Raw genomic sequence first — 16,098 nt, forward strand, 5'->3', positions numbered from 1 at the left:
CACGCTCAAAGCAGTCGATTCATTGCTCTTCATTTGAATAACGGCAGTACGATCTGTACCACCACAGTGTATCATCAATAATTCGATGTGGATTTATCCTACGGAATATACGATTCGCAGGATTAGGCTCGGAATTGGTGTTCATTCTAAGTGAACCGCTTTGGCCACAATCCAAAATTTAAAGCGCCGTTTTATTTTATTCATCTGATATCTACTGATAATTCCGAATCCAATTTACGATATGTCTAGGAATCCATTCAAAATTAAAGAATTTAATCTTTTAGGGCGGGGTCAATTTGTGAATCCATTGAACATCCATTGAATCCGGGCCTCACAAAAATAAGAACATGGAGATATTTTTATTATAGTTTTTTTTTTTTGTCATTATTTTCCATTCAATTAATCTCACAAAACGTATCGACGACAGTTGGATCGTTTGACATTGTGTTTAGTTTTAAGTTTGTCTCATGTATATTAATTTCGTGTGCTGGGGTCGACGAATCACGCGTCCACCTTTATGTTTGCAGAAGTTTGACATATTATGTTTATAAATCATATTCCACTACTATTAAAAACTTGTTTTTGAAGCGTTATTTCTTTCGATAGTTCACTACTAGCACCTACAAAAAGCTACTAAAAAATACTTCAAGATTGCTCTTGTTCCTGGTTATTTACCTTTCTTACGTTTGGTGACATAAACTGTATTTGTTCCGTCGAGTTTAAAACGAAAAAAAAATATTAAAAGAATCCCATGTATTGCATAACAAAAACGAGTAAATTTTGATAATACTTTCCAAAAAACAAACAAAAATAAAAACAAACTCAAAGATATCATTTGGTGTTCGAGTGGGTGTTCAGTGTATGATACAACAGGCAATTGCATTTCCGCTTCGGTTTGTACTGCATAGACTCACAAGAGTGAAGTATACAGATTATAATCGGAACACAGAGGAGAGGTGTACAAAATGCACAAACTATCGTTCATTCGAATGATTTCTGTAACGCGAAAGGAGTATGATTGTCCCATAAAATGCAAAACAAAAAGCAAGGAACAGTCCTATGATAGGCTGTACGACGTGTAGACGACTTTGAAAACATTTAATTGATTGATGTTGATTGGGGTTTGATGAATAACAGTAACAGTAAAATACCTAACGCCTTTTGGGTAATCCCTCATTTTTATCATGTTTGAAATGTTCTTAACAAAACAAGACATATAGTTATGTAGGTAAGGCGAAAAAAGTGTCAAAATAATCGATAGCAAGGTAGGAAAAACGGAAATTGTCCACATTTCGATGCACCATCTATTATTGTGGCGAGGCAAAACGCCATAGTTGGACTAACCTACAATGTACTACGCGTCTCCATGCACTTTCCATACCAGAATTATGATTCGCCGAGGCGTAATGCGTTGTTCCTTAAGAGCTGCCAGCTAAAAGACCTTTAGCCTCACGAGTTTCCGAAATGTTAATATTATCAATATGATTGAGATTTGCTGCAGTTTTAAGATGGCATCAGCTACACTGACCCCACATATATGGGTCACTTTGTAACAATTATTAGCCACTTCATTTTGCACGTTGATCAAATGGAAATGACCCATATTAGTGTGTGACCCATGATTGTGGAGTCAGTGTATATTGTTTAACTGTTGCATGGGGCAAAATTACCAGTGAAAATCATTACAGCTAAGACATCAAAACAGCCTTTGCATAGCTACGGCATATTGCCTCCCCTTTCCCTAATGCCGCTCGACACCCAGATCTGGAGGAGTGAAACCATACATGCGGTAGCTGGATGGGTGGAAATAGTGTTCTAGTAGAATGGTCATATCAATAATTTACAATTTACAATCGATATGTTCTTAGATCATGTCGAGTCTTTGACAAATTTTCGATCGATTGGTGGCAAAACATTAAAAATCGGTTGAAAAATGAACAACGTATTAGATTCTAAGCTCTATTATTTTTTCGTAAGTACTTTATCTACGTCAAAAACACAAAAAAAAAGAGACCACCAATAATGTCTTTGTCCCAATATGCATAGAACAAAGAGAATATGGCGTGCAATTTTATATGCTACAAATGGTCCGCACAAAATTAAAGCTAGCGGATTTAATTACTAACAAACCGTTTGAACATTTCGCGACTTAGTAACCAAAGATATTCTACATCAATTAAGCGCTAGGGTAAATAATCCAATAGTGGAGGAACTAAGCGCGTTCCAACACTATCCATTTCCCCAAAAAAATAACAAATCTTATTCCACTTACCTTTGATATGTATCCGAAGGCTCTACGCTTCTATTTCTATAAGAAATGCTTCCGTTTGAAAAGAAATCATAATTCCAACCTAAAATCAAAACTCCAATTATTGGTACAGTGTTCCGATAGTTGCGATATTTTTTAATCTTTGTTCCTATAGTTGCGAATCCCATTGTTTTCTTACGGGACTCGCAACTATAGGAACACTACCGCAACTATTGGTGCACAGACGAAAAATATAAATAAAAGGTATTTTGATGATATTTACCAATTTCAAAGAGATAGCCAAGATGTTTTTGTTCCGTTCGGGTACTGACTGATTAACTAATTGATTGACAATGTGGGTTGCTGCGTTTGATTTGTGAATTTTGAGTATATCATATTACCGCAACTATAGGAACACCCACGACTAACGGAACTTTTACCCTATAAATATTTTGTCAACAGCTGACTATTTTTATTTCAAAATATTGACAATTAATAATTTTTGACCGAAAACATCGTTCAAATCGGATGTAGGTGCGTGGTAAACTATTCTATTGCACTTTGAGACAATCGCTTGTTGCGAGTCGAGTGTGTCCTGACATTTACAAGAGAGAACAATGTTATTGTCATTGGCAATGGTTCAGTTTTAAATTCGATGATAGCGTAATCACAAACAAACAGACATAACACTCGTCAAATTTCCATCGTTCACTGATTTACTGGTCAATTCAAATAATCATTAGTAGGCCAATCGGACACTAGTGGCGCGCCCATCGGATTTGCTCGAGTCTGATGTATGCTCACTACCGCCATCTGGCTCGTGATTTGCCCAACTAACTTAAATCAACATATGTCGTTAGTGTTTGAATGACGATGTGAATGTTCAATGTGTTTGTTTGTCTGTGGCGTAATATTCAAGAATAGAATGTGTTACGGAATTGGTGTGAAATTGTTTGCCTTCACAGTATGATTTGTTGTAAGAGAAAGGCAAAAAAGCAGAACTACCAGAGCCGAAGCGTGAATTTACAGCACCTTTGGTGAAACCTATATTGGGCTCCCCTTTATTTCACACTTTGAAAACATTCTTGATCTTACTAAAAAGAAGTACTTTTGTTTGAATGAAAATGTTTGAACATTTTATTTTTAATTTCTTAATGTTTTATACTTCAATATTAATAAATCAGTAGGGTTTGCTAAACACCCACAAAATTCATAGAAAACCCTTGAAAAATCGATCTTTTGGAATACTAAACTCAGGGAAAATCAATAAAAATGATTTTTTTGTGAACCCACCCACGACTAGATCTATTTGGGTGAAAAAAACCAAATCTGAAGTCGCTCTAGGTCCGATCAGGTCAGATCATGAAAAATCCATCTACGGATTGGGTCCGTCGGTGCGGTGATCTGAAGTCAATACTGTTGATTGGTTGATGCGATGACCACAGGTGGGTGTCATCCATATCTCGCACAATGGGCTTGCTTTGCAGCTAACATTGCGCGACTGGTCCCCACTGACATTTCTGGATCCCAATGGGAATCAAATCAGATGTTGGTAAACAACACAAATACTACCATAAATGTTACTTTGAGATGTTGGCTGCAAAAACATGGCGTCGTGCCAGGTGGCTGGATGACCAGGATCACAGGTCTGTCGGTGGACACCACTGGATTTAGTTAGGACGATGAAATCCAGTTATGAACTGAGTTGATTGATATATTTGATACTCCATTCTTAAAACCACGTAACACTTTTAACCATGGTCCTGAGCTTACTATTTTCGATGGCAATTACGATCATCGACCAACTCATTTCAGAGTATGATTTCTTTTCCCGAACCACCGGCAGACTCACTCGAGAACTAGAATTTCTTGATTCGAAAATCTGGCTCGCAGAAGTGACATACTGCTAGTTTCCTATGTTTTGGCGTCTTGGCCTTCCTCAGAGATTTACAATTGGACAAAGAAGAAACTTTCCAAAACATATTAAACATTTTTCATGAGAATAAAAAACAATGAATAATGTTTATCACGTTATAGAAAGTTTTTTAATTGTCCAATGTAAATTGTAAATCTCTGAGGAAGGCCAGGACGCCAAAACATAGGAGATAGCAGTATTTCACTTCTGCGAGCCAGGTCATATCTCGGGTAGTTATTCAAAAGGACGTAAGTGATTTTGTAAACAAAGTTTCAAACATCGATTCATCCGATCCCACGCAAGCCATCACCATTAACAGATAGGGAAGGCTTTTGCTACCTGTTGGTGGTGTAGGTTTGCGTGGGAGTGCCATAAAATTGAACAAATCAACGTTTGAATCTTTGTTTACAAAATCACATACGTCCTTTGAATAAGTACCCGAGATATGTTTTTTGTTCTTAAATTTTGTGGTTTTTTGTACATAAAAAAATACAATGAGTTCATCACATCGTCCTAGCCGACGACGTCGACATCATGGTATTCTTTAGCGTTGCGTTTGTTTTGTCGAAATATTCTTCCAAGTTTCTCTTATTTGAATGCACGCAGAATAATCTTGTACAATTTAAAAAAAAAGTATTCCGAATATTACACCAAGGAACGTAGATACTGTGGATTCGATCTACATTTTTTGCCTTTCTCGTACTCTAAGTACAATATTTTATGTATTCGCTCCAAAATCAAACTTTTTATAGAAGACCCATAATGTTATATAACAATCGACTCAGTTCGAAGAATTGAGGTGATGTCTGTGTGTGTGTGTCTGAGCGCAAACAAATCTAGCTCACTTTTTAAGCACTTACCCTTCACCGATTTGCTCACCTTGTTTCCTATTGAAAATTGGCTAGATCGCACTATGGGATTGCAAGTTATGGCCAAAATACATTTTTTAAAGCAAAAACGCCTACATTAGCTCGTTTTTTGGGCACTTATCTTTCACCGTTTTGCTCCTGTCCCATTGATTCATATTGAAAATTGGCCGCATCGCATAATGGGCTTGGAAGTTATGGCCAAAATACAATTTCCTTCCTCTCACAGCATTATTTCACTCCATAATAGAACAGTTTTAAGAAGTTTCGGAGACCCATGATGTTGCATACCAATCGACTCAGCTCGTCGAGCTGAAAAAAATGTCTGTCTGTCTGTGTGTATAAGTGTGGGTGTGCACGCGAAAACCGAAAATTATTGTTACTTTTTCATATAGTGAGTCTTAACCAAATTTCTCGCAACAAGTTGCATTCGACGGGGGACAAGCTCTAGTTGATCAGTATTGAATACAATCAAGATCAGTCATTGCGTTCAAAAGTAATGATAAAAATGGCGTGTTGATCCAGGTTCAATTGGTTGGTTGATTCACCTTATACCGTTTGCAAGTGCCGTAATGTAGGCAAGTATTTATGATGTGTATCACACTAAGGCGAAACCAAAGTTTGAATCGAGAAAGGCATCGTCACCGCAAGGTGGATCAATGTGGGTTTTCTCTTAGTTGCAATTTTCACATTTTTATTCTACCCAATAAAGTTTGATTTCATAACAACAACTGCTGTTGACTAGTCTAGAAATTTCAATTACCCCCCAGATACAGCGCGTTGGTTCGGAGAAATCCTTCCACGAACTGAATTGGGAAGGAAGGAACTGTTGTTGATTCCAGGAGATAAAATTCAGTTCGCCTGAGGTGCTAACATAGAAGTAATTGGTCTGATCATTAACATTGTTTTGACTAGACGACAGATTCTGTTTCCCAGAAATACTGTACCTAGATGACGACTGTCCAGTCCAATCCTCTTACTGGTTGTTATGGTGAGTGGAATAGGGGGAGTTGCTAAGGGAAGGTTCATCCGATGTGGGTTTGAAACAGACAAATTATTCACCGTCTGCCGCATTCGTCGGCATAGAAAAGGTCTGTTTCTGCATTGAATTAATATCTGAAGCCTAGGTTACGAATCTACCTTTGGTTTTGGAAAAGCAGCCTCAAATTTAGTTGATTCGTTTTGGATTTCTACCACGGGAACAAATCCGTTTACTTGTTCATGAAAAAATCACCTTAATCCATGATTCCAGCAGCATTATTTATGGCATTGTGCAGTGCTAAACGGTTGATAAATTGCGTGACCTGTTACACATCTAAACTGTTTTTTACTTTCCAATCTCAACAACGTTACGTCAATTACAATTTATTCATGGTGTATTTTAATAACATGAAAACACGGTAGATTCATGAGATCATGAGTCATTCTCTCATTTCGAGGAAAGAATTTGTACCCGAACTTCTCATGACTTCCCATCAAACTTCCGTTTGGAAACTTGACAGAAGGAAGGTTGTGCGATTTATTATTTGAAAAATTCACTTCTAAATAACAATCTGCATGCCTCCCGTTTCCTAACGGAACTTCAAAATTTATACTCTTTAATTAAGGTCACTCCTGACAGAATCCAAGTTTCAAAGTGCTCGAGTTTTCGGGGGCACACCACTCGATACGGAAGCAACGAACAACTGTCATTTTTATTTTTTCACGCATGCTGCGACGCAGCAAAGCTGACAGCTGTCCGCCGCCTCCGTATCGAGTGGTGTGCCCCCGAAAACGCGAGCACTTTGTAACTTGGATTCTGTCAGGAGTGACCTTAAATCATGAAAATGTACGTCTAAGTATGGAAGATTATTAGTATGCCAAATACCATTGAAAAATGGCTTCAGCTTCACGCAAAAGAAGTAAATTCATTTCATTAATCAAAGTCTCATTCATTTTTAGACACTTAAGCCCCGATCGAAATATAACGATGTGACGATGGTAACGGAATGATTTGGCAGAACATATATCAACTAACCGTCGAATCCTGCCGTTCTCATCACCGTGTAGGGCTTTAGCCGCTTTGTTCACATTCGTTGCTTATAATGCACCAGAAAGGCATCACCACTGCTAGGTGGATTAAACAGGAGATTTTTTCTGTGAAGTTTAAAATTAATTCAGTTCTTCACTTGATCTGCAAAATTGTTTAACACACTATTGGGTAGTTTATTTCTTCCATGTAGGCTCACAGCTTTTTCGAAAGTTAAAACAACCAAAAGTATTGTTGTTTTCTAATGCATTATTTGACAGTGACAGCTGGAAACATACCTAGCTGAAACGAATATACACATGGGTTGAATCAACAATCAAGTTTGGTTGATTCAACCCTATTTGTGGTTGTTTTAACATTAAATATTGTCATTCATAAATCAATGCAAACATATTACAATTAGTTGCATATTATTTGGCAACTCGGCCGCAAGAAAATGTTTTTTTTTTTGTTAAATATCTTGGCTGTGCATATGCACAGCGCATGTTTCGCAATGGACAAATTGATATGAAATTTGCGAAACAGAATCCACGTGTGCTGGAGGGACTCGAACTCGAACGTAGGAGGTTGAGGGTTCGAGTCCCTCCAAGACAAGTGTATTTTTTTCTCAAGTTTCATATCAATTTGTCCATTTCGAAACATGTGTGGTGCGTATGCACAGCCAAGATAATTAGCAAAAATATTGTTGATTTGAAGCAGAATCCGGTTGATGTTCGTGTAGAGCCTTTTTGTTACATCATTTATGCCGTAACATTTTTTACTCTCAACCATCGAGATTTCATGCACGAGCCAACTCGTATGCGATTCTGCAGAGAGAGCATCGCGCTTGAGTTTCTTGGAAATAATAGCATCTCTTCGCTCACTCGCCAAAAAATGATTTCGCTCTAAAAAGCGTCAAAACGCAATTGAGGCGTATATTTTGTTAACATATGGTCTTATTAGTCATTGTTTTAAGCAAAAAACCCTGATTAATCCACCTAGCGGTGATGATGCCTTTCTCGCTCGTTCAAATGGGTTGACAAACATATTAGAAAAGTCTAATATAACACTAAATAGATCTTATTTTTCAAATTTGTTTATGGCAGCCCTTACTTTGTACCGTTGAATGCACAAAAACGATCCATAAATAACATCAGAATGTTCCATAAAACGCTACCTCAAATCCAAAAAATAGCTCAGGCTTATCCATAAAGAATAATTTTAAGATCCATAACTAAGCATAACTAAGCTAAAAAAAAATATATCAAATAATTGTAAAATAAGTATGTACCTTTAAACATGATCAAGAAAAACAATATCATTCCTGCTATTTTCCCATGAACGTATGACAAATGATCCATAAATGTTTGGAAAATTATTCATAGAAAACTACATTTAATAAAAAAAAATACAATTTTGCGCAATTTTTATCGTGATTATGATCCATAACTTCGGTGATATGATCCGTAATTTTGGTCAATTGACAAACTTTTTCTGTTTTGAAGTCAGAATCCAGCTTAGGCTTCTGGCACCTTTTGAAATAGTATGATTCTTCATCATATAGATAAGAATTCATTTTTTGCTGATGAGCAGTTCCGTTTTTGTCAATGCCATTTAACCACTTTTCAATTAAGATTTACGATTTTGATCCGACTTAATAAAGTCTTAGAAGAATTCTACTAGGGTTGCTTTTCTTCATATAGAGAGCATTTCGGCATTTCTCAGCTTCTCCCACATAATCCGAGTGCTATTTGAAATCTTCAAACAGATATGTTGTCGCTATGAATGGGTTTCCAATTAATTGGTCTCGTGAAGTCCAAGATTTAGGATTCATGTATAGCATGAATTAATTAACTATCAAAAACACAGAAGGTATGCAAACGAAAAGGTACGATTATAGTTAGTTAAAATTTATAGAACATCAAAACCATTTACTAAAATAAATTGTTTTATTTTCAAACTAATTGTTAGCCCAGCCATGTTTTACATATACTGTGCCAATATGAATTATTTGCTGCAACGCCAGGAAGAATGCATTACAGTGAATTCAAATCAAATGTTGAAATTGATTCTGAAGTTGCTTCCATGCACACCAAAACATTATGAATATTAGGTGACATATCTGACATCTGACATTATGACACAAAAGCACATGACGTAAACTCAATCGTATATGTTTTTCAGATGATTTAAATATGCCACGGAACCTAAACACAGCACAGGTGCGTTGCCGCACGAATGTACAAGCAACCGATGATCAGTGCAAATTGAGTATAACCTGTTATACTTCGATACTTCGCAAACAATGGGACTGAATTCCGCGTCGTCTGCAACTTGTTGCGAGCAAATCGGACAATGGGAAGTTCAAAAAAGTGTGTCTACAAAATTTGTACACATACACACATACACACACACACACATACATACATACACACATACAGACATCACCTCAATTCGTCGAGCTGAGTCGATCGGTATATAAAAATCGGCCCTCCGGGCCTCCTATCAAAATTTTGTTTTTGAAGCAATATTATAGCCTTTACGTACACTTAGTGTACGAGAAAGGCAAAACAAAACCATTTACTAAAATAAATTGTTTGATTTACAAACTAATTGTTAGGCCAGCCATGTTTTACATATACTGTGCCAATATGAATTATTTGTTGCAACGCCAGGAAGAATGCATTACAGTGGATTCGAATCAAATGTTGAAATTGAGTCTGAAGTTGCTTCCCTGCACACCAAAACATTATGAATATTAGGTGACATATCTGAATGAATTGACACAAAAGCACTCGTAACGTAAACTCAATCGTATATGTTTTTCAACGTCAGATGATTTAAATATGCCACGGAACCTAAACACAGCACCAGGTACGTTGCCGCACGAATGCACAAGCAGCCGATGATCAGTGCAAATTGCATATAACCTGTTATACTTCGATCACCTCTTATCCAAGAAGCAAAGATGGCTGAGGGGTATCGTTCTAGGCTCTCACTCAGAGCGTCTATGTTCGATGCTCGTTCGGTCCACTTTTTTTGTTCAAAAACATATTATTTATAAACAATTTTTATTTTCTATAACTCAATATAAAATTTTTAAAACGACTTTTCTGCGTTTAAGATTAAAACATCGATTTGTCAAATCTGAGAGCCGAGAGCACTCGGCACTCATCCTGACCCTCTTTTTTTAAACATAATTTTTTGGTATAATACAAATAAGTTTTATACAATTTTTATTTTACTAAATGCCAAATTTTTAAAACGACTTCTCTGCGTTTGTAAACAAAGATTAAAACATCGATTTGTCAAATCTGACAGGCGAGAGCACTCCCACGCAATCCAACACCACCAAAAGGTAGCCGAAGAATTTACCTATATGTTAGACTACATATCAGCACTACACAAGTCTTTTACTCGAAATAATTAGACTTTCATGTTGCCAATCTAAAAGAAAATTAAATTTCGAACCCGAAAAATCAAATCACTTTCGGCTAAAATGTGTTTTAACGTTTTAACAATCATTTTAAAATTGACGCCCTATATCCCTTGCCGGGTGAAATAAAAAAGCATCATCCGGTCCCCATTTTGTTTACTTATACTGACTAATAATGACCAATAAAAAAATAATGTTGTTATCATTTAGTATAAGTTATTACACACTAGTGCTTTAACTCTGTTATTAGGTAAATTTAAAAAAAAAAAACAAACTGTCCACCATAAAACACGTTTTGAAATTTAACCTCCGGAATGAGTCATCGACAAACTAAATGATCGAACTTAGATTACTACATGATCCAAAATATGCGTAGATCGTAGAAAAGTTTGGATACATTTCCATTGATTTGCAAGAATGAAAAATTTTCTCCGAATCCTTCCGAAAATCAGCTTCTTCCACATAATCCGAGTGCTATTTGAAATCTTCAAACAGATATGTTGTCACCATGAATGTTCCAATTAATTGGTCTAGCGAAGTCCAAGATTTAGGACTTATGTATAGCATGAATTGATTAACTATCAAAAACCACACAGAAGGTATGCAAGCGAAAAGGTACGAATATAGTAAATTAATATTTATAGAAAAATCAAAACCATTTACTAAAATAAATTGTTTTATTAAACAAATTAATTGTTAGGCCACCATGTTTTGCCAATATGGATTATTTGCTGCAACGCTAGGAAGAATGCCTACAGAGGTTTCAAATTAAATGTTGAAATTGATTCTGAAGTTGCTTCCCGGCACACCAAAACATATGAATATTAGGTGACATATTTAAATGAATTGACGGAATTGACACAAAAGCACATGATGTAAACTCAATCGTAATGTTTTTCAACGTCAGATGATTTAAATATGCCACGGAACCTAAACACAGCACCCGCGCGTTGCCACACGAATGCACAAGCAGCCGATGATCAGTGCAAATTGCGTATAACTTGTTCTACTTCGATCACCACTCTTCCAAGAAGCAAAGATAGCTGAGGAGTATCGTTCTAGGCTCTCACTCAGAGAGTCTATGTTCGACGCTCGCTCGGTCCACTTTTTTTTTTCAAAAACATATTTCAATAACAATTTTTATTTTCTATAACTCAATATAAAATTTTTAAAACGACTTCTCTGCGTTTAAGATTAAAACATCGATTTGTCAAATCTGAGAGCCGAGAGCACTCCCACGCAATCCAACACCACCAACAGATAGCCGAAATCTTCACCTATATGTTAGGCTACATATTTACACATGGTTTTTAATAGAAATATTTAGACTTTCGTGTTGCTAATCTAAAAGTAAATTAAATTTCGAACCCGAAAAATTAAACTATTTTCGGCTAACATGTGTTTTAACGTTTTACCAATCATTTTAAAATTGACGCCCTATATCCCTTGCCGGGTGAAATAAAAAGCATCATCCGGCCCCACTTTGTTTACTCGCTTTCGTCAGGGCCAATGCGGTGTGTTGGTGATGCTTCCTTCTGCGATATTCATCCGACGGCAATGCAGTGCCGTTCGCTCCCGCCGAAATGTTCTTGCATATAGCGTCCTCACGCAAACCAACTACGCTTCCATAAGCTTATTGCACGCCACAAAAAAGATACCACTTGAGAAGTTCACTTGTATATAGGGTATGCGAGCGCATGATAGCAAAATAATAGAAAAAATGAGCCTGATTACGCTTAGTAAAGAGAAACATTATTAATTATTGAACAGATTTCTCTTCGTTAAAGGTTACCCAAATAAACACTTATAGGGCGATCATGCCCTCAGTAGAGACAATGGGTTCTTAATAATATTGTTCATCATTGCATTACTGAACGTTTGCTTTACTTGAAACGACACGTTGTAATTATGCCATTATAAATACTAATTGAAAACAATAATTTCCCCAACAAATTGGCTTTCCTACCTATATACTGCCGCCGTAAGCGTAACTGTTCTATATTTTCTTCCAAGCAAAATCAATATTGGACGATTATGCTTGCAACGGCAGTATAGTGGAGCTCATTTTACCTCCAAGAAATTTAGATTAATTATCAAGACGAAATGAATCCAATTTCATTTCTAGCTAATTCAAAGTTTGTATATTAGTTAATGCATTAAAACTACCAATTTCGAATTATCAAATACATATTTTCTTTTATTGATTCAATAATACTTCCAATATTGGTACCGTCACCCTAGCAGAGTGAACTCTGTGGCTTGGAAAAGAAATGAACATATACCAATTTGATGAATACTGTACGACTTATATTTATCCATATCAAGTGTGATCCGATGGTTATGTGGTACAGCAAGCGCTTTCCACCCCAGAGGTCAGCAGTTCGAATCTAGGTGTAATCAGTATAGAACATTTTGCTATTTTTTTATACGCAAGAACAGTTTTTTGGCCATAACTCCATATTGCGATGAGCTATTGATCTAATTTTCAATAGCAAACAATGGGACTGAATTCCGCGTCGACTGCAACTTGTTGCGAGCCAATCGGACAATGGGAAGTTCAAAAAAGTGTGTCTACAAAATTTGTACACATACACACATACACACACACACACATACATACATACACATACAGACATCACCTCAGTTCGTCGAGCTGAGTCGATCAGTATATAAAATCGGCCTCCGGGCCTCCTATCAAAATTTTGTTTTGAAGCAATATTATAGCCTTTACGTACACTTAGTGTACGAGAAAGGCAAAATAATGTTGTTATCATTTAGTATAAGTTATTACACACTAGTGCTTTAACTCTGTTATTAGGTAAATTAAAAAAAAAACAAACTGTTGGGCAGAGCTGTCCAAAAATATTCGCACCAGAAGTCCACCATAAAACACGTTTTGAAATTTAACCTCCGGAATGAGTCATCGACAAACTGAATGATCGAACTTAGATTACTACATGATCCAAAATATGCGTGGATTGTAGAAAAGTTTGGATACATTTCCATTGATTTGCAAGAATGAAAAATTTTCTCCGAATCCTTCCGAAACTCAGCTTCTTCCACATAATCCGAGTGCTATTTGAAATCTTCAAACAGATATGTTGTCACCATGAATGTTCCAATTAATTGGTCTAGCGAAGTCCAAGATTTAGGACTTATGTATAGCATGAATTGATTAATTATCAAAAACCACACAGAAGGTATGCAAGCGAAAAGGTACGAATATAGTAAATTAATATTTATAGAAAAATCAAAACCATTTACTAAAATAAATTGTTTTATTAACAAATTAATTGTTAGGCCAGCCATGTTTTGCCAATATGGATTATTTGCTGCAACGCTAGGAAGAATGCCTACAGAGGTTTCAAATTAAATGTTGAAATTGATTCTGAAGTTGCTTCCCGGCACACCAAAACATTATGAATATTAGGTGACATATTTAAATGAATTGACGGAATTGACACAAAAGCACATGATGTAAACTCAATCGTAATGTTTTTCAACGTCAGATGATTTAAATATGCCACGGAACCTAAACACAGCACCCGCGCGTTGCCGCACGAATGCACAAGCAGCCGATGATCAGTGCAAATTGCGTATAACCTGTTCTACTTCGATCACCACTCTTCCAAGAAGTAAAGACAGCTGAGGAGTATCGTTCTAGGCGCTCACTCAGAGAGTCTATGTCCGACGCTCGTTAGATCCACTTTTTCTTCAAAACATATTTATAAACAATTTTATTTTCTATAACTCAATATAAAATTTTAAAACGACTTCTCTGCGTTTAAGATTAAAACATCGATTTGTCAAATCTGAGAGCCGAGAGCACTCCACGTAATCCAACACCACCAACAGATAGCCGAAATCTTCACCTATATGTTAGGCTACATATTTACACATGGTTTTTAATCGAAATAATTAGACTTTCGTGTTGCTAATCTAAAAGTAAATTAAATTTCGAACCCGAAAAATTAAACTATTTTCGTCAAAAATGTGTTTTAACGTTTTACCAATCATTTTAAAATTGACGCCCTATATCCCTTGCCGGGTGAAATAAAAAGCATCATCCGGCCCCCACTTTGTTTACTCGCTTTCGTCAGGGCCAATGCGGTGTGTTGGTGATGCTTCCTTCTGCGATATTCATTCATTCATATTCATATTCATTCATTCATTCTGCGACTGAAGCGAATGCAGTGCCGTTCGCTCCCGCCGAAATGTGCTTGCATAGCGTCCTCACGCAAACCAACTACGCTCCCATACGCTTATTGCACGCCACAAAAAAGATACCACTTGAGAAGTTCACTTGTCTATAGGGTATGCGAGCGCATGATAGCAAAATAATAGAAAAAATGAGCCTGATTACGCTTAGTAAAGAGAAACATTATTAATTATTGTGGAGACAATGGGTTCTTAATAATATTGTTCATCATTGCATTACTGAACGTTTGCTTTACTTGAAACGACACGTTGTAATTATGCCATTATAAATACTAATTGAAAACAATAATTTCCCCAACAAATTGGCTTTCCTACCTATATACTGCCGCCGTAAGCGTTACTGTTCTATATTTTCTTCCAAGCAAAATCAATATTGGACGATTATGCTTGCGACGGCAGTATAGTGGAGCTCATTTTACCTCCAAGAAATTTAGATTAGTTATCAAGACGAAATGAATCCAATTTCATTTCTGGCTAATTCAAAGTTTGTCTATTAGTTAATGCATTAAAACTACCAATTTCGAATTATCAAATACATATTTTCTTTTATTGATTCAATAATACTTCCAATATTGGTACCGTCACCCTAGCAGAGTGAACTCTGTGGCTTGGAAAAGAAATGAACATATACCAATTTGATGAATACTGTACGACTTATATTTACTCATACCAAGTGTTATCCGATGGTTATGTGGTACAGCAAGCGCTTTCCACCCCAGAGGTCAGCAGTTCGAATCTAGGTGTAATCAGTATAGAACATTTTGCTTTTTTTTTATACGCAAAAACAGTTTTTTGGCCATAACTCCAGATTGCGATGAGCTATTGATCTAATTTTCAATAGCAAACAATGGGACTGAATTCCGCGTCGACTGCAACTTGTTGCGAGCCAATCGGACAATGGGAAGTTCAAAAAGTGTGTCTACAAAATTTGTACACATACACACATACACACACACACATACATACATACACACATACAGACATCACCTCAGTTCGTCGAGCTGAGTCGATCGGTATATAAAAATCGGCCCTCCGGGCCTCCTATCAAAATTTTGTTTTTGAAGCAATATTATAGCCTTTACGTACACTTAGTGTACGAGAAAGGCAAAAACGCTAATTCAATGCATTCAACAATAGAGAATACGTAAAAATCATGCAATGATGCAAATCGCAATTCGAATCATGAACTATTCTCTGGAACTTGATTCTGATATTTTTTGACTCACGCATGATTTGAATCGCCGATTAGAAGGTTTTACCAACAGTCGGGAAATTGTTCTGTGCTTTTAAGGGAAATTCTTCTGAATGCCAAATGGAATTCTAAGCGGAATCCTCGGGATTTTTTTTTTTAATTTCAATTGGAAATTATTTTGAATTCATCTGAAATTCAACTTCCCAGGACTACTT

The 16,098-nt window shown here is 36.4% G+C and overlaps 1 protein-coding gene across 9 annotated transcripts in view; it reads right to left on the reverse strand.

The window, feature by feature from the left end:
• LOC134220600 (voltage-dependent calcium channel type A subunit alpha-1) overlaps nt 1–16,098 on the reverse strand; it is a 283,554-nt gene that overhangs the window by 137,318 nt on the left and 130,138 nt on the right. For 7 of the 9 annotated variants that reach the window (XM_062699696.1, XM_062699694.1, XM_062699695.1 and 4 more), the window contains exon 11: nt 676–699. The exons of the other annotated variants lie outside the window; for them this stretch is intronic. In XM_062699696.1, coding sequence (XP_062555680.1) covers nt 676–699 — 24 coding nt within the window. The remainder of the gene's footprint in view (nt 1–675; nt 700–16,098) is intronic. 9 annotated transcript variants of the gene reach the window in all.

This window comes from Armigeres subalbatus, chromosome 3, assembly GCF_024139115.2.
Source record: "Armigeres subalbatus isolate Guangzhou_Male chromosome 3, GZ_Asu_2, whole genome shotgun sequence".
NCBI classification, from domain to species: Eukaryota; Metazoa; Arthropoda; class Insecta; order Diptera; family Culicidae; genus Armigeres; species Armigeres subalbatus.